This window comes from Acanthisitta chloris, unplaced genomic scaffold, assembly GCF_000695815.1.
Source record: "Acanthisitta chloris isolate BGI_N310 unplaced genomic scaffold, ASM69581v1 scaffold1983, whole genome shotgun sequence".
Lineage (NCBI taxonomy): Eukaryota > Metazoa > Chordata > Aves > Passeriformes > Acanthisittidae > Acanthisitta > Acanthisitta chloris.
The window spans coordinates 1-13,258 of record NW_008666390.1 but is presented as its reverse complement, the minus strand read 5'-3'; the positions used below and the strand labels follow the sequence as shown (position 1 = coordinate 13,258).

Here is a 13,258-nt window from a genome sequence, read left to right as displayed (position 1 = left end):
GTTTCATGGAAGGAAATGACCTGGATAAAGAGAAATGATGCTAGTGACACACTCACCAAGGCAAAGGTCGTGGGGGGAGACCAGTGTTCCCCAGGGGAAAGAATCCACTCCCATGTCCAAAGTGAAACCAGGCTTGCCATCCTCCTTGGAGCTCCCTAAACTCATTCTTGATTGATCTAGGTAGTTAAAAGGATGGAAAGTGGAAGGAGCTTATTGTTGCTGCTGGGATTTCAGAAAGGCTGTTACATGACCCAGTGCTAGCACAAGTCTGCACCAAAAGCAGCAGCAATGAGGAGGGTAAAGAGGCTGTTTCACAGCACACCCCACCCTGCACATCCAGCTGAATGCGGATTTCAGACTCTGTGTGTTCTGATTCCAAATACAACAAAAGGGGCTTTCCAAAAGGAGCCTATCAGTAACTGGAAGAAGCACCTCCATGTTATACCAAACTCACACTGTGTTCTCTACATGTTGGTTGTGTTTCCTAGAAAAATAATCCTCTATGTTAAAAAAAAAAAAAAAAGAGCACAGAAAAAATAGAAGCAAACAACAAACCCCCACTTTTCTGGTCTTCCATCAGAGGTCAATGTCTATCAGAAGAAAAGGGGAGGCCCTAAGAGCAAGTTGTTATTAACTGTAATGTTTGATTACACATATCTGTGACATCTGAATCTCTTTTTGCTTTAGGTGTTGCAGGTAGCAATGGCCCAAGACAAGGCAGCTTGGCATTTTCTGCTTCAACTAATTAACACTGAGCTTAGCTAATGCTTATGCCATTTGTGCATGGGGTGTGTGAGTTGTGCTGAGCTGTGTGTGTGGGATCAGAGAAGATCCTCTAAGTCAGAAGTGCTTCAAATATTGCTTGATACCTCGAGAAAGAGAATGCAGAGACCCAACTAATCCCCAAGGGAAAGTCTCTAACAAGTGCCCAAGACATCTCTTTAGCACAGTCTGTTCACTGTGCTGCTAACAGTGAAAGCCTAGTGAAGGAAACAGCAATGGAAAACTCCAGAAGGAGCATTGGTACACACATGCTCAAGCCAAAGTGCTCATGGCATTGTCTCATTTTGAAGTGGCTGATTTTAGTTTCATGGTGTACTTTCAGCATGGTTTCTGCTGGGTTTAAATATGTGTATTTAATTAATATGTATCTAGCTGTATCAGAGAAGAAAAACCACCAAGTGTCATCTCTAAACATCTGTCAAACAGACCATGAAATTTGAAGGGATACATATTAAAGCACCTCGTCTAAAATCTGTATTTCAGTGTCTGTCAGTGTTGCTATTTAGAACACTGCAGTATGTTGACAAAAAAAATCACCAAATTCTTGCTCTTAGCTAGAAGAAATTATGTCAAACCTTGAAAATTCTCCAGAAGCCTCAGGAGCCCCAAAAGCAGTGCCTGTTGGGATCCATGCTGCGTGCTTCGGAGGCATGAATTAAAAAAGAGAAGAGAAATAAAGGCATTTCCTGCACTAAAAACCACAGAGAATCTCATGGTTAAAGGAAGGAAGGCAGAAACCCAAGGATTGCTTTGTTGCTGCCTCTCTGTCTATGCATCTTAGCCAAAACACAACTCTCTTTCTGGGGATCCTGGGAAGTGACACTGTGGTAACACACAGGGAGAGCATTGGGATCCCAGTAATTTTAGGTATTGTAAGGGAAGCCAAAATGCTGAACTCCTCTGGAAATCTTTCAGTAGCCCAAAGAGGACAGAGAGGAGGGAGGAGAACATTGGTGCAGTGTGATCTCACAGAGACCCATCACCCACTGAGGGAGGCACTGGGCTTTGCACTGGCTGTGCCTGACACAGTCCTTGAAATTCCACATGTAAAAACAGAATAAAATCTCTTTTATGTCAAGCATTCCACAAAAACTGGCAAAACTCTGTCCCTCTGGGCCACCCTGCTACTGATATTTATTTGCTGGCACATAAAAGTGTGTCTAACACTCAGAATTAGTGTCTGTTATTCTTCATATCAAATATTTGTTGATCCATGTTATTATGTCACTTCAATCCAACCATGCACCAGGTTAAATCCATTGGATGTGCTCTTGAGAACATGATCTGCAGAGCTACATTGATTCCCCATTTTACCTTGGTATATTTGTCCACTGGCATCAACAAGGAGGATGGTGTGAAGCTCTTGGTGCATATGCAATGGCTTAAAACAAGAGTTTCCATCACCAAAAAAAATGGTTATTATGTTAATGATAATGATAAAAGGGCTTCATTTTCAATTACATTCCTTTTACATATTTCCTTCATATAATTCTTACGTGGATAACAAATTCTTATAACTCTTTTTATTCTCTCAATACTACTGCCTTACATAAAGTGATAAAATAACTAATGTCACAGAAAAAAATCTGTATAAAATGTCTTTCTGGCTCACAGCAGCTTCAAAACTAAAGTACCTTTTGAGTCAGACTGAAAAATGAGAAGAGCTGACAGAGAAGTCAGTTCTCTCAAGAAAGACTTAGCTTCCATGAAAGAAACCAAAACCATCTCACAGAATTACTATGCCCACAGGCTGGCTGAGAGAGAGAGAGATGACCTTAGAAGAAAGATCACATCATGTCTGTACTTTCAGTAACTCTGACTACACTTCTGGAAGGATGGCACAGTTACACATTGTCATCTCCGTAGGAAAAAAAGCTCTTGATAAAGGAAATTGGAAAAGAAACAATTCTATACATTCTAATCCAAAACTGAAAATAAAAATATCTGGGCAAGATTGGCCAAGTGGTTAAACCAAAGCAATGAGACTCTTTAGTTCCCAGGACTGCCACAGGCACCAGTTGCAGCAGAAAACCAAATCTTATGTTTGGTCATCATTGCTCAGGAAACTGGTGAGATTGAGGTTTTAATTCTAAAGAGAAGAGGTAAAACTCCTGTTGTGTTTGCTGGTGAAATGGAAGCTTTTAACTCCAAAAACAAAGGCCAGAACTTCTGTTGTGTTTTCAGGATTGACACACTCTGAAAACAAAAGCTTCTGGGCAAATTGTTCTGTGGGAAAATACAAGTTCCAAGAGGTGAAACCCCTCAAAATCAAAGTTTTCAAATGATTAAAAAAAAAAAAAAAAAAGCAAATTCATGCCACATGCAGATGTTTTCACCTGTGGGTTCTGCAGCCACTCATGGCTTGATGTGCTGCTAACGAAACAGAATGCATAAATCAGCACTACATTCATTCAAGACTCTTGATATTAACTCTTACATTGATAGCAAGAACCACCTGATCCTGAGACATCACCTAAACTACCTTGAAACCATCAGAGAGAGCCAAGAGACAAACACTCAAGGCACCCAAACACTGTTATTACAGCTCAACTCCACTTGTCTGTTTAAACCAATCACAAGTGCATCATCTCCTGTGTCTATGATGTCTAAGGAAGCAAAGTTGGATTTCCCAGCTCATGAATCAGGGTTAGATACATGCCACACAGTCAGAAAGGGGAACTAAACTACCAGTTTTACCATCAAGGCATCAGACAGTCATGGCTTGTGCCAGAAGAGAACTGACACAACCAAGCACACAGAGCCATTAGCAGAAGACACAGCTGCCCAGATTCAAACAGCATGTTCCCAGGTGCTAGAACAGGGAAAAAACACACAAATCCAGGCCAAGCTTACCTCCAGAACAGGAGCCAAGCTATCCCAGGACCCTGTGCCTGCACAAAAGTCCAGTATTTGTATTATTTTGTGGTTTAGGACATAGCTCTGGAGACTCTGTATGCTACTGTGAACTCTTCCCTCCCACACCATTCTGACCCTCAGATCAGCATTGGCATCACCTCTGTGTCAGAGTTGGTTTGTCCAGAAATCCCCAACCTCAAAATGTTCCCATTTTCCCATCCCACAACCCTGACAAGCCACACACACCATCCCCACCCTCTGCTCTCCCTGGCAGTGCAGATCCCAGCACAGAGTTCACTACCCAAGTGCAGAAGCTGCTTTAATTTAATCCTGGATGAAATGCAATTTGTCAAGCAGTAAGCAGATGTTTTTCCTTACAATGCACCCCCAGGTGACATTCCAGTCACCCCTTAATGGAAGGGTGTGTTATCCAGGACTGTGTAACACACTACAGGACAAAGCCACTGTGCAACACCTTCTTTCACTACAACCCATTCCTGAATCCACACCCAAACTGCTCCTCACAGCACGTGGCTGACAGGAGCTCATGCAGGGCATTGGTCACTACTCCAGCTGCCATGCAATGCAGAGATGTTGGGGACATGAAGAAACTGAAAGAGAAGTTCCACAAACAGCAGCATTTTCAGGCAGTTTCATCTTGCAAATAAGGGCAGGGTCACACAAGCCACAACCACCAGATCGAGACGAAGGGAGGTTAAGCTGGGTGAGCAGGTGCAGTGCCACTGACTTCTTTCACCTGTTTCTAGTGGAGATATCACACCTTCCATACTTTATGAGTGTAACAGACTGCATGTGTTCCCAGCTACCAACAGACTTTGAATCCAACATCAGTTCTGTACAGACTGCATGTGTTCCCAGCTACCAAGAGACACTTTGAATCCAACATCAGTTCTGACCTGCATCCACCTGACATCTCACAGGAACAACCTACAGCACTTCCCTTTCTCTGCTCATGGAGTGCAACAGACTTGCTGGAATTTAGTTCAGGATAAATTCAGAGGTTTATGCTGTCTCATGTTTTGTGTTTGAAGACAAGCCAGTAAAAATGTTGAATTTAGCCTATTGGTTGGTTATCCAGGTTGGCTAAAGCCTTGAGCAACCTGGTCTGGTGGTAGATGGCAGATAAGGTCCATTCCAACCCCTAAAATTCTATGATTCTGTGAAATTTGACAGATTTTTTTCTTTTTATAGTCATTAGATTAATTTCTTTTAAAATTAATATTCCCACTAATGACAATCATGGGACCAATTCCATTCACTTCACCCGATACACAACCCAAAGTCAAACTCATCATGCTCTTCCATTAAGAGTTCATAAACTCACAATATTCCTTTCCTTGCTTAAAACAAAAAGTCTCTTCATACATTTGATTTAATAAATAATGTATTTGATATAAAAATAGCAGTGAGTGCCAAGAAGCTGCACAAAGCGAATTCATTCTCTCCAGTTAGTTCCCAGAAATATTTTTCTGAGGCAGGAATTTCTGTGTCAAGCTTATTCAGGGCAAAACAAAACATCAGGTTTTTTTGTTTTTACACAAGGAAAGCAAGATCAGCTTCTAAAGTTCAACCAAATGACACTATGCAATGTATTTTGGTTTGGTACAATTTAAAAACTCCCCAAATGTTTTTGGTTTATCTCCAAGACACTTGGAAAAGCAGAGCCAAAGGGGTCTGGCTAATATTTTAAGGCATTATCTAGGTTGTTAATGAATCAAAACTCATTTTATTTTGAACATGTTTTTTCACATTCACAGTTCCTCTGCTATAACAGACCCTGTAGCTACAGACTTTGCACCAAAATACATTGGATTTTTTAAAATGTTCACTAAATTATTGAGGAACTCAAGTTTAAGGCACTGGAAAATAACATGTCATGGTTCAAACATTTGGAAACTAATGTATCTGTATCACTCCACTGAACCAATTCCTCACCCAGGGTTCAGAGTCAGTGCCACACTGCTGGTCCCTCAGCTGAGGTTACTCTGCTACTGTGGCTGTCCCTAGTCATCGGGTTCAGAGTCAGTGCCACACTGCTGGTGCCTCAGCTGAGGTTACTCTGCTGCTGTGGCTGTCCCTAGTCATCCTGGACACAGCCCTTTAGCCAGCCCCAGTGGGACACTCATGGAGCTGCTCAGAAGTAGCTGTAAAAGGCAAAAAAAGACAAGTGAACAAACATAGAGGACTATACGAACTCCCCTATCTCTGTCCTGGTTGCTCATGCTCATGAAAACCAGGAAAAGAAATCTGCTCAAAGGTTTATTTTTATACAAATTGCTTATTTGGGAGTTGTTTCCACATCCTGTGCCCATCCCTTCCCCAGGGCCATCAAGTCAGTGGTTCACAGTGTTGAGGCAGCTGGGGTTAAATGTGGAGCTGCTCCCTGGTGTCCTTGTTGGCTTTGCTCTCTCTCTGTGGAGAAGCTAAACGTGAGGCTGGTGAGTTCTGGTTCCTCCTGACACTCTGGACACTGAGTTCTGGAATCCAAACACAGAAATAAAGAGGATATTAATCAAAGAATGCCAACATGTTGATGGAGACTGGTGAGCTGAACATGCTTTTTGCCTATTATCCAGCTCCAAATGCTGTTCTGTCTCTAGTTTACACAGCAGCAGCAGGAAAATGTTTCCTGGTGGAGATAAGGAACTAATCTTTCAGGCATTTTCATTTGCTCAGCCCTCAATAATCATCACACCCTTTAAAATGGGACCATGATTTCTGTCTGTGCAATTCCCAGCACATCTCCAGGGACTCTGGAGGTTGTTCTTACCAGGTGAGGATGGTAAGGCTTCTCTTCCAGAGAAGCTCTCAGATCCAAACTGCTGAGCATGGCGTTGTTGGAAGGGACAATATTTTCCCAGCCAGCCAGGCAATGCTGTGGAAAGAGATGGGAATGCTGCACTGGAATGCTTTGTCCTTTTTTATCTGTTGTGGCCCATCAATTATAAATAACAACTTACGCAAAGGGAGATTTTAGTGGGAAATTAATTAATTTTTGAGGAGTTTTATATGGCTAACAGGAAAGAGATGAAATCTCCAATGACGCAGAACTGCACAGCTGTCTCCTCTCCCACCTTGCACCCATTAGCTCTAAACTGATTTCCTGCTTTGTGAACTCAAGCACCTGACCTCTCTGAACCTGTCTCAACTGACTCATCCCACTCCCTAAACCTCAAAATCAAGCTTCCTCCTACCTCTCCCCTGGAAATCTCTAGGCCAGGGCTGTCAGAAAAGCAACACTGCCTGCAGCACTGGCTGTTGGCTGGAGCACAGGACCAAGTCTACAATAACAGTTTTCAATCCACTCTTGGCACTACTGATTTTATCAATAGTTCATGGACATTTGCCTTTCAGACTCCCTAACATCTGTAGAAGGAAACACAGGCACTCTTAGGTATGATTCATTGTGCTGAGAGGTTCAATGCCTCAAATAAGTCAGCCAAACCTGCCCCAGGATGCAGCTCCATAATGGCACTTTCCTTTTTGTTGTGTGAAGCATCAGAAATCTGTCCCACACTTGCACCAAGGTATGAACTGAGAAAACACCGATGGTTTTTCTGGCGATCTCAGTGACGCACATCAGAAACTTCAGTGGAAATTTTGCCAGGATAATGAGTCACAAATGCTCTTTCCTTCTTGTGCTATAAAGCAATGCCCAGCCCGGGCTGTGCCAGCAGCATCAGCAAGGAGACAACAACTCACCAAAGGTAATGCCAAATTGTCTGTCAGCTCAAAGCTCCTCCTGCGATGGACTTTGTGCCTGTAGACAGGCATGAGAGTAGATCTGGGAATGCTGACCCTGGAATCACACAAGGGGAGTAATTGTCTACACCTCTGACAAGGCAGAAGAAATTTGCATGCCTTTCCCACTCAGAATCCAAGGGTCTAACCCCAAAGTGAATCCAAGGGTTTAACCCCAAAGTGAACCAAGCAAAACAGTTATGGATTAGGGCATTAAACACTTCAAATTCTGGACCCAAATTGGGATAAACCATGCATTTTTCATGTTCATTTTTCATTCATCATGCAAAACTGTTAGTGCTTATGGAGAAGATCAGTAGGGATTTTTTAAGCAAGACATATCACTGCCTTGAGAACAGCAACATTCTACAGAGTTACTGTAAGGCTGTTTTCTCTTTCACATGATCAGCTTTTTCTTCCCTATTGTTTCCTCCAGTTCTGCACATTCCAAAGCAATAACTCTGATTCACCTGACAAAGGCTGGTTCTTCCAGTGTCCCTGGGGGCTGGTGGGTCCGTGGGATCTTACACACAGAGCAGGCAGAGTCTGGCTCCACAGGGACAGGGAAGAGGCGCTGGTTTAATCGGTAACAGTAAACACCTGCACAGAGCAACAAACCCATCACTGCACCTCCAGTTTGTCAGAAGGTTCCTCAAAGCAGCCAACAAAGCTGTGTTCTACCACAGTGTCACACATGCTTTCTATACAAAGAGCTGCTTCTCCTGAAATATCTTTCATATTTCCTCTCCCCAAGTTAAGTTCCTAAAAAGCAAAACCAAAACTTCAACCTCCTCAACCTAAAACCAGAACATTAGCCAATTACAGAATCACAGAATAATCAGAGGACTCTTGATGATTATCTAGTCCAACTCCTTGTCCCTGCACAGGACATCCCTGAGAATCACATCATGTGCCTGAGAGTGTTGTCCAAACATCTCTTTAGCTCAGTCAGGCTTGGGGCTGTGACAACTTCCCTGGGGAGCTGTTCCAGTCCCCAAATACCCTCTGGGGAAACACCCTTTGCCTAATCTCCAGCCTAAACCTCCCCTGACACAACTTCAGACCATTCCCTCGGGTCCTGTTACTGGTTGCCACAGAGAAGTCAGTGCTGCCCCTGCACTTCCCTCCGAGAAAGAAACCCTTCCTTACAAGAAACCCTGACAAATTAAGATAATACTGACTGAGAGAGAATTCCTAGAAGACTCAAGTATATCTGGAGTAGGAACTTGAATCTGGCTGAGAAGCTGCAGCTGAAAATAACACTTTCTTTCTTGTCCTGCATGATGTGGTGCTCCCCAGGGATGATAGGTGAAAACTGCTCAGTTGTTTTTCCACAGAAATTGGATTAGGAATAAATGTGATCTTACACTTATGGGAACTGGTTAGCAAATCTGGTTCTCGTTCAGGAACTGTGCAATCCAGAGCCTTGGGCCTGAAGAAAGATGCAAAAATATCAGTCAGTGACAGGAGACAGCTCCCCTTGCCTTTTCCAAGCATGCATTTAGGACTGGGAGGTGAATAAAGGCCCTCAAAGCCATCCTTACCCATCCCACTCCAATCAGACTCTGGCTCCCATCACTAAAGGGATACATTGCTGCTTCAGCCCTTCACCATTCCCACTTACTCCAGGTGCTGCTCATGGATACAGTCCTCTCTGTTGGCCTGTCGAAACTCCTGCAGCTCAGCAAAGTATTGCTCAGGCTTTTCTGCTACTGAAGAGTTTGTCTCAAGGAGCCCTGAGAACACCAAGGAAAGTGAAAAGTTCAAGGATTTACTAAATTTTGGAAAGCACCAAAGCAAATCTCACAAAACCCTGACAAAACAAACCAATGATGATGAGAAGAGCTTGCCAGCAGATCAAGCCAGTGATTTACTGTTTAGTTTGAGTCCCTTAGTGCATTCATTCATTCCAGTTATTTGCTAATCCCTCTGACTGACTTGGCTTTGCCATTTGCTGCCTAAATTCCCACACCACTGCTACTTCACCATTCCAGGGAAGCACAGGTCACACCTCTGGTCTGGACACGGAACAATCTCTGACAAAGCTGCCGCCTCTCTGCCGAGACCTGCTCTGTGGCTCTGGGACTGCAGTTCCCTCACACCTCAACTTAAAGGGGTCACAAACTGTGTTCTAACTCCTTTTAGCACCACACCATGCTGAGAGCTTTGCTTCAGTGTTAGGATTCACCTGCAATCCAGTCATAGCCCAGGAAGGGACGTGCAGACCAGCTGCTCACAGGGATGGCATCTTCCTCAGGGTCAAGCTGAAAAGTCACATGACGAGTTTCCTTCTGAAAGAAAACAATTCATAAAGACTTCCTAATCTTCCAGCAGGTCATTCACAGGTACAGCTGAGAAGACAACTGACAGCTAGCTGTTCAGTGGGATGGCTGTGGCTTAGTTTGAGGTTGGATTCTACCTACGCCTCTATCAGTAATTTGCTCACTTTTAGTCTTCTCAATAAACAGAAGGAAGCAGTAGGGTCTTGCCCAGTTAAGGCAGGTTTGTTCAGAGCTTTAAACACAGTGCTGACCTCCATGCACTGCACATCCCCAAAGATCAGGCTACCTGCACTGCCTTGGAGGATGATCACATCCAGAGACTGCCCCTCACACCTAAGGAAAACACTCTGAAAGCAGCCAGCTGTTCTCCCTCAGCATATGGAGGTAAAAAACAGGGAGTCTCACAGTGAAGTGTGACAGTTTTCTGGTCTTCAGTTCAACAGCCAAGGAAAGCAGGGCCTGAACAAACTGCCAACAGCCCCTGGCTGCCACACCTGGGAATGGTTCTGACCCCAGTTGACACAGTGAGAATAGAGCAAGTGATGTTCTCCTGGCCCTTCCTCCCCATCCTTCAGGGGACTCAGGAAAATAAGCCAAGAGTTGGTTTGACATTTACCTTGGAACCTTTGGACTGAGATGTCAGCAGGATTGACTTAGGGGCTCTGGGCTCTCTGACATCCCCATGCTGCTCACTGGTCTCTTCATTTTGCACTCTGCCCAGTGATGGGTCTGGATGATTTTTCTCATGGAAACCACAGAGCAGAGTGGACTGTTTATTGTTCTCTCCATGTCCCAGGAGGGAGGATTCGTTCTCTGGACTTTCCCCAGTGTGACCAACCCTATCCACTCCAGAGGTTTCTCTCCCACACATAATGATTGCAGACACTGGTGTAACATCCTCCTCTTTCCCAGGAAAGTTGGAATCCAAACCTGCTGCTTCCTGTGTCTTCACTTGTTGTTGCTGTACCTCTCTGTCACTGCTGCTGTGTTTAAGAGATGAACAAAGAGCTGCTGAGGCTGCACAAGCTCTGGGTTCCACAGGCACCAGCACTCCAGGGTCAGCTGCAGACTTCACAGCACCAATCTGATTTTCCTGCTGCAAAGGACAGAGACATAACACAGAGCAGCACTCACATTACTAATACCTTTCATTAGGACATTTCCCTCAGCATGATAAAAATCAATCTCCTCTGTACACCCCTTTAAATTCCTGAGGGAAAAAGAAAAACCCTTATCATTATTCACGAGACATTACTAAGTATTTGGAGAAGATAATAAAGGGACCCACTTCCAGCTAAAGGCAGCTTTTCCCAGTTTGAAGAACCACTAAACTTTCAGCCCTTATGCTTAGAAGAAATGAAGGGATTTTATTCCACAATGTTCATTCCTACCTCAGATGAAGAAACCTACATGTCTTAGGCAGGAACTGATCTCTGAAGCCATTGTAAAGAGAACAGATTGAGACCACAGGATAATCAATAACCAAAGTGTAGCTACTTTTCTAACAGGCTCCATATTCCACACTCCACTTTCCACCAGCTCCTCCATGTCCATATATTTCCTTTACCACATCACTCTCTAGGCAGAGCTGCTGTTGGTCACACAAGGCCCATTTGCTTCCCAGGATTTCTAGCAGGCACCACACCTACCCCTCTCCTGGGCAAGGGGACAGATGTGTCAGCAGCTGTGCAGTTGGGAAGAGATGCTGGAAGGAGTGGTTTGCTGGGAAGTCTTTTTCTGATCTCTTCCTGCTTCGTTCTGAGCCTTTGTAGAAGGTCCTGGTTGGCCTGACGCAGCTTCTCGAGGAGCTCTAAGTCCATCCTAGATAAACATTTTCCTGTAAAGCCAGAAAAAGGGTGAGCTCATGAATGGAAGCATTTAGTGAGGAAGCAGACACAGGAGAAACCACTTTCAGGGGACTTTTCCTAGAAACCACTTACAGCTGTTGAAATGTTGGAGTGTTGGTGGTTGCTCCTGAGAAATCAGTCAGGCTCAAAACTCCTCATGCTAAGAACTGGCACAACTGCAGGATTCTGTGCCTTGGGATGGACTCTTAAGCATCTGACAAATACCAAAATTGGCAGCTGGCTGAACAGAGACAAAACACCCTGAGAGAGGAAACAGTAAACATGAAAAAGTCACATCAAAAAGCCAAATTAGAGACATTTAAACCAGAGGCTGATATTTAGAACATTTGCTTTAATGTTCCCTTTACGACTCAAAATGTATATTGTACCAACACCAGGATGCTCATAAACTCAAAATATCACCAACTAATAGGATTGTATTTGCTATATCCAAAAGAAACACTGAGTCAACACTGTCCCCTCCCAGGCAGGAAGGCCCCAACAGGCTCAATTATCACTCAGGACTAGGGCTCAGGCAATTCCCATCCCACAAATTGATTAAAGTAAGCCCCACAAAGGGTTTTTCATTAGAAGAGGGGTGTGGAAAGGAGTTAATAAGGAGATAAATCAATAAAGCCCAGTTTGACTGGAGGCTGTGACAGCTGCCCAACATGTTTACAACATCACAAACTCATCTAAACAGGCAGAAAGTGGATTTTTAAGTAGAACAGAAGCAAACCCTAACCCCAAACTCCCATGTTGCTTTTGACTAGACTGATAAATGACGTTTTAAAAACCTCCACGTGCTTCTCTAGGACCTTTAGTTCCCAAGGATCCCTAAACCCTTTTCCAAAGTTCATCTGATCTGTTTTTGTGGCTGTGTCCTTGACAACTGGACATGAGGAACCAAACACACATGTGGTACAACAGCACTGGGAGGAACAGAGAGCAGTGCTGACACCAACAAACTGCAGCATATCTCTTTGTTAAAAGGAGTGAGAGGTCACTATAGGACAAAAAATAGAAGTCTCAGTCTGAAGGCACTAAATTTGAGATAATTTGCATAAAACATTAGTTCTCACAGTATTCCCAGGGCCAAGCTAACAGCATTGACGAGCATCCTATCAGAAAGCAAATACTCTGGAAATAATATCAGTCAAGGGACTTTTTGGAAGGGTTTTACCAGATGAGGTCCACTCTTGGCATAATCTACATGAAGCTGTTTGGGTTTTATGCTCAACCCTTAGGGCTCAAGTTTATGAAACTTAACTTCTGTAATGGGTGTAAACTGAAAGAGAGGAAATTTAGGTTAGAAATTAGGAAGTGTTTTGCTGTGAGGGTGGTGAGACACTGTCCCAGGTTGCCCAGGGAGGCTGTGGCTGCCCCAACCCTGGCAGTGTTCATTCCAGGTTGGCTAAAGCCTTGAGCAACCTGCTCTGGTGGGAGGTGTCCCTGCCCAGGGCAGGGGTTGGGGCTGGATCATCTCTAAACTCCATCCCAACCCCTTCACACACTACGAAACGACTCTAGCCTAAACCTTTGCGAGAAGAACCTTCACTTCTCGCGGCTAAACACCAGTTACCCCTGGAGCTACAAACTCCCCTCCCTGAGGGAAGTTATCCCACACGGAGTTTCCGCGGGCTGGTCCCACACAAAGGCGCGGGCTGCGCTCGCCCTTCCCACGAGGAAGGGGAAGCGGCAACACTTCCCTTTCCCTTTCCCTTTCCC

The 13,258-nt window shown here is 44.2% G+C and overlaps 1 protein-coding gene across 1 annotated transcript; it reads right to left on the bottom strand.

Annotated features, from left to right (window-relative positions):
- Positions 1–6,001: 6,001 nt before the first annotated feature.
- Positions 6,002–11,503, bottom strand: MIIP (migration and invasion inhibitory protein). The gene is given in 10 exon segments (XM_009072086.1): positions 6,002–6,095; positions 6,097–6,137; positions 6,431–6,535; positions 7,363–7,459; positions 7,872–8,001; positions 8,769–8,833; positions 9,026–9,137; positions 9,590–9,692; positions 10,300–10,779; positions 11,333–11,503. Coding segments are annotated over 10 exon segments (1,398 nt in total).
- Between the last annotated feature and the right edge of the window lie 1,755 nt (positions 11,504–13,258).